The sequence below is a fragment of the Triticum dicoccoides genome, chromosome 5A, assembly GCF_002162155.2.
Source record: "Triticum dicoccoides isolate Atlit2015 ecotype Zavitan chromosome 5A, WEW_v2.0, whole genome shotgun sequence".
Lineage (NCBI taxonomy): Eukaryota > Viridiplantae > Streptophyta > Magnoliopsida > Poales > Poaceae > Triticum > Triticum dicoccoides.
In genome coordinates this window covers 644,799,835-644,805,300 of record NC_041388.1, presented here as the reverse complement: position 1 = coordinate 644,805,300, position 5,466 = coordinate 644,799,835, and the positions used below count along the sequence as shown (strand labels likewise).

The 5,466-nt window shown below is 41.3% G+C and overlaps 1 protein-coding gene across 1 annotated transcript; it reads right to left on the bottom strand.

Annotated features, from left to right (window-relative positions):
• Positions 1 to 278: 278 nt before the first annotated feature.
• LOC119300303 (cytochrome P450 87A3-like) lies at positions 279 to 4,321 on the bottom strand. The gene is made up of 9 exons (XM_037577316.1): positions 4,107 to 4,321; positions 3,672 to 3,996; positions 3,442 to 3,588; positions 2,461 to 2,712; positions 1,102 to 1,191; positions 933 to 1,011; positions 706 to 812; positions 468 to 598; positions 279 to 372 (listed from the first exon to the last, which is right to left on the bottom strand). The coding sequence occupies exons 1-9, from the start codon at positions 4,319 to 4,321 to the stop codon at positions 279 to 281; spliced, it is 1,440 nt and encodes a 479-aa protein (XP_037433213.1).
• Between the last annotated feature and the right edge of the window lie 1,145 nt (positions 4,322 to 5,466).

The window sequence follows — 5,466 nt, the reverse complement described above, 5'->3', positions numbered from 1 at the left end:
ATTACTTATAAAAGCGTGAGTTTTGTGAAACTAACAAATCATGTTCGTGCATTTAAACAACCGACGAACCAGATCATCCTAGTGATGAGGTCTTGTAGGGTATAGGATGATAGTTTTTTTAATGGTACATATAACAGAGATATGTAACAAAGGATAAATAAATTTCAAAAATTATAGTACAAGGTCCGGAATCAGAATAATATCGTTTGTTTATTCGGTGTGTGATAAGAAGGCTGATAAGTGTAGATTCCTGTTGGTATAGATACACATCAGTTCATTTAGTCATTCTGGGGTCGAAGTCGAATGGGGTAGCCCTGCGGGAACATGACCTCACCGCTTCGGAATACATTTGTCCCTTTCATTTCTTCCCATCTGCGATAGAAGTTAAAAATTGCATATTGCATATCAACATACGGGGTGTCTGATCTAATGAATGCAACATGCTTTGAGCTGAGAAAAGTACACACCTGTACTCGGTCACCAAAATGTGGAGGGTAAGTGTTATGAACAACTTGACAAACTCTGCGCCAGGACAAACCCTCATACCTGCTCCGAATGGCATGAAATTCTTCAGCATTGTGCTGCGCTTTGACTCATCCTTCATGTTCAGATTTGTGAAATTTATTTACATCCACAACATTAGTTCCAACAAAATATCCAAGGTAAAAAAGGTAACATAATCGAAGTAATGAAGTCTTCACTAACCATCCACCTCCATGGGTTAAACTTGAGTGGATCTTCAAACAGTTCTCCGTTCAGATGAACTGCCATAGGGTTAACTATGACCAACCATCCGGCTGGAATTGTATAGCCTACAGGAAGAACGAATCAAGATATTAAGAAACAACCACTTTCAAAGTTGTTGATATAACTGTACTGCTTTGCTAGCTAATGAAATAAAATACTATATTACAATATTTATGAGTTTTTACCGTTGACTTGTGCATCTGTAAGAGTTTTCCTAAACACTACAAGCGCGGCATTGCTTATTCGAATAATCTCATTGGTGACCTTCAATAAAAGAGAAAATCTGGTCAAATTTAGAAACTACTAGTGCCGATGAATCCAGCTGTAATCAATCTTTTTTTTATATATTTTTACCTCATTAGTGAATGTCAATGACTTGTACTCCTCCCACGTGAGCCCGGAGTTCCCACCCTTTCGACCCTTTAGCATAGCACGGTTCTCCTTCTGTGTAAAGTGCAAGTTTTCAGGATGTTAATAATTTTGCACGTTTTAAGATACTTATTTCTATTCCCTCCATTTTATTACACACACTAGTATGTCGTCGGTCTAGCATGAGTACAGCAAAAGGTACACAGTACTATAATCTTGTACTATATGCAAGCAGTTTATATAGTATATGTACTTCCTTTGTCCGGGTTAATTAATCTTCTTCACATTTTTAGCCAAGATTAATTTGACTATATATTTACTTGCAAAATATAAGTGATATGACTCAAAAATACATTACTGGATTAGTTAAAAAAAAGGTTTCTAATGGCACTATTGTTACAATATATGAGTCATACTTTACTAGTAAAATTTATGATCAAAATTTGACTAAAATATGAGAAAGATTAATAAATCAGGACGGAGGAAGTACTGCATGGCACGTAGTACAAAATAATGAGACCTTCCACAATACATCTAAGTAATATGAGCCGTCCATGTCCAGTCATATGGCCGAAGAAATCATCATGTACAAAGCTAGCCAAGCTAACCTCCTATATTGATTGATCATGTCCAAATGCGCTAGTACGTACGTGATCGACTCGATTGTTTTCCGTCGATGACGCGTGTACACAAGCCGTCGATTGCATCCGCTGCAGACAAGCAACGTAGGCACACAACACCGCTCGAATCTCGCCGGAATACGTCAACTTGACCTCGTTACCACTAGCGACCCGCATCCCCGTGATGCTGAGCCGCCGATAGGAGAAGCGGCAGATCGTCCCACAGGTATCTAAGTTTTACGGTTCTACCATCTCATGGTGTACTAGACTCGGTGAGAGGCACGACGTACGGCGTACCCCGGCAAGGAGGTACGCTAACACATGGACCGTATATATGGATATGAAACGACCGCACTGCCATCGCTGTCAACATCGATACGGTGACATGCATGGCTGGGAAGGTTCACTGTGCCCACGTCAAAGCAGCCATGGCACTCTCACGTGACGCAGTGGGAGCAGAGGCACCGGGGGACAGCGGGAGCCTCCGAGGAAGATGCAGCGGCGACGGAGCCAGGGGTCCTGAACCACGACAGCTCCTTCGTCAACGCCATTGGAGCCATAGATGGTTATTGACAGGAGCCGTCGATGACTGGCGACGGCAACCACGAGGCCTGACGAGGACGGTCATGGCGAGGGATTTTACAAATCATGGCTACGATGATTCAATACTACTTGGTCCCAGAAGTAGTATAATGTACTGTAAAAAAACCAATATAAAACCAACCTCGAGGGCGTGGACAACGTCCGGATTGTCATGGAGTGACTTGAAGGCTACAGCGATGGTCCCTGATAGCGTGAAGACACTGGCGAACAACAGCGTGGAGACCATATCAGTAGCGAAATTCTCACTTATTAATGGCTCTTCACCCTGCAGTTCTTCGACAATTATGTCAAGGAGGTCGCCATGTTTCTTCCCTGGTGTAGCTAACCTCTCTGCCAACGTATCCCGCACTGTCTTCTGCACGTTTTTCCTTGCCTGCATGTGCACGCAAGTAGTGGTAGGGACGTCTGTCATCTTCTATACGATCTTATATTTCTTTCTTTATTTCGCAAAAAATATATTATTTCTTTCTTTATATTTAGTGATCTAAACAATTTTATATTATTTCTTTATAGAGGGAGTAGCTAATTAGTTTATGTACTCCTTCTCTGATTTTTTTTATGTACTCCTACTCCCTCGGGTCCTTTTTAGTTTGCATATAAGTATTGTCCAAAGTCAAAGTATCTCCACTTTGATCAAACATATAGAAAAAAGTATTAACATTCACAGTGCCAAATCAATATTGTTAGATTTGTTATGAAACGTAGTTTTATAGTATATATATTTGGTATTATAGAAAATGGTATTTTTAATACAAATTTAGTCAAAGTTTGCAATGTTTGACTTGAACAATTGTTGAAATATATTGCCCGCTTTTCACCATCAGTTCGGACTTTTGGATGAGTTGGCTAGAGCATGAATTCAATATGGTATCAGAGCCAAGAGGTCTTGAGTTCAAGACCCTGCCAACGCAATATTAAATAAAACGGTTCTGCGGCCTACATCGATCCCACGTCTAAGGACTAAAATAGTCTAGACGTGAGGGAAAGTTTGAAATATATTGCCCGCCTTCCTTCATCAGTTCGGATTTTTGGATGAGTTAGTTGAAGCATGGATTCAATACAAATATTTAATACGCGGAGTAAATAGGATCGGAGGCAGTACCTGCATGCATCGGTAAAATGGTGTCCCAGGGAAATATATTGGGAAGGAGCACAACCCTGAGAAAAGCACTTCAAACTTGTTCCTCAGTTCCCTCGACCTGGTGGAATCGAAACCAAGGCACTTCCTCGTCACCAACTCAAAAAGAATCTGCAACGACAATAGCGAGCAATTTGTACACCATGATGGAGAGAGCAACTCAAATTGCATGGAAACCAAGGCAAGACACTTACGTCGGGCGCATCGCCCCGCACGTCGACGCTCGGCATGGTGGCCCACGCAGCAAGGCGCTCCCTCACGGCGGACTCCATCTCGGGGAGGAGCACCTCTTTGAGGCTCTGGAGACCGAACAGCATGAAGGCGCACCTACGGATGAACTTGTGGATTGTGCCATGGAAAGCTTCGATGCTCTCCTCGCCGAATATTTTGGTCAGTGCCCGAGGGTACCCAACACGGAACAAGGTGCCCTCCTGCTGAAGGATAAACCGGTTGACCTCGGCGTCGGTGGAAACAACCGCAGCCTGCCCCAGCAAGCTTGTCTTGAAAACCAGGCCGTACCTACACAAACACGTGCTTATTTTTCTCACAAATAGAATATATATACTCCTCCTACTACTATTTGTATGTATGTTTATTTGCAATAAAAATGACAACTGTTAATAGTATACCTCTTCATCCTTCGTTTGAAGTAGTCTGGGACGTCCAAGGAAGTGCTTGCCTTGAGGAATTCCAAGGTCTCACCAATAACAGGGAGCCCCATGGAGCCAGGAGGAAGAACCCCGTTGCAAACCGGGTTGATCCACCTGTATACCCAGTGTACTAGCCATCCAATTACAAGTGTAACCGCACATAGAGCTACGTATTGAGCAACACATATGTCCATCTGCATCTCCAAGTGTACCTAGTAGTAAAGAAATGAAACGAGGGGTGTAGTTAGCTTAGCTTTGTGCTGATTGTAGATGTCTCTAGATGCTTATATAGACAAGTGCCATGAGACCTCCCGTACGTGGTGGGAGTATCATATGAGTCTCATGCATTGCATTGTCACCTAAGCAGAAATATGACGTGACACTGTAATTGATGACGTGTGAGAGAGTTCGACTATGATACGTATCATAGCAGGTCAAACAGGAAAACTCAAAGAGATATAAGTTCTAACCACAACTTTGTTTTGAGATTCTACATATGAATTAATGAGGTGGCCATATAATATTAGTGTATGCTACTATGCATTGTGAAGGTACTCCCGACTACAAGAGGTCCGGTGACTCTTGGGTAAAATTTAACTTCTTCTTGTTTTGCGGGGAGAGATTTAACTTCTTTTTCAGCTCATACTTGAAGAAGGCAGTGGCCGATCTAGGGCTGGGGTGGTGAGGGCCATGGCCCCCACAAACAATTTGCCGAATTTATTTTACTAGTGCATTTATATGTATATTTAGTACTTTATTAACTATTAGTTTTGACTAAAAAAAACTACTATCCTTTGTAAATGTTGCCCCCACGTTGGTCAAATTATAGATCCGCCATGGCAAGAAGGGAATACAGTAGATTGTAAAGTTCAGTGGTTGAAGAGTATACATAGAATAGATTGTAAAGTATAATGGATGCGAAAGTACATATTTCATGTACAAGTTTAATCAAGAGTAAGGTTAGACCTGTGACATTTTTTCCATTTTTGGAAACAACGAGCTCCCTCATCGATTTCTATTAAAGAAACTGCTAGTCTTATAAAGGTTTTACAACATCAAATTAACATTGAAGATAAAAAACAGAAGCATCACATGTGACCAGCTTCGCTAGGAACAACAATCATTAACACGTTCCCTGTCCCAAAGGTATCAAACTAACATACAAGACGACAAGCGTTTCATTACAGGTTAAAGCTAGACATGCATTACATAGTCTACTTCTTATGGAAAAAGGATCCGAAGAATATATCTAAGCTGCACTATGATAATTTAGATAATTGTATGCTTATTGCAAAATTAATGCAAACAACCATAATAAAATTATAAGAAGGGTTTAATG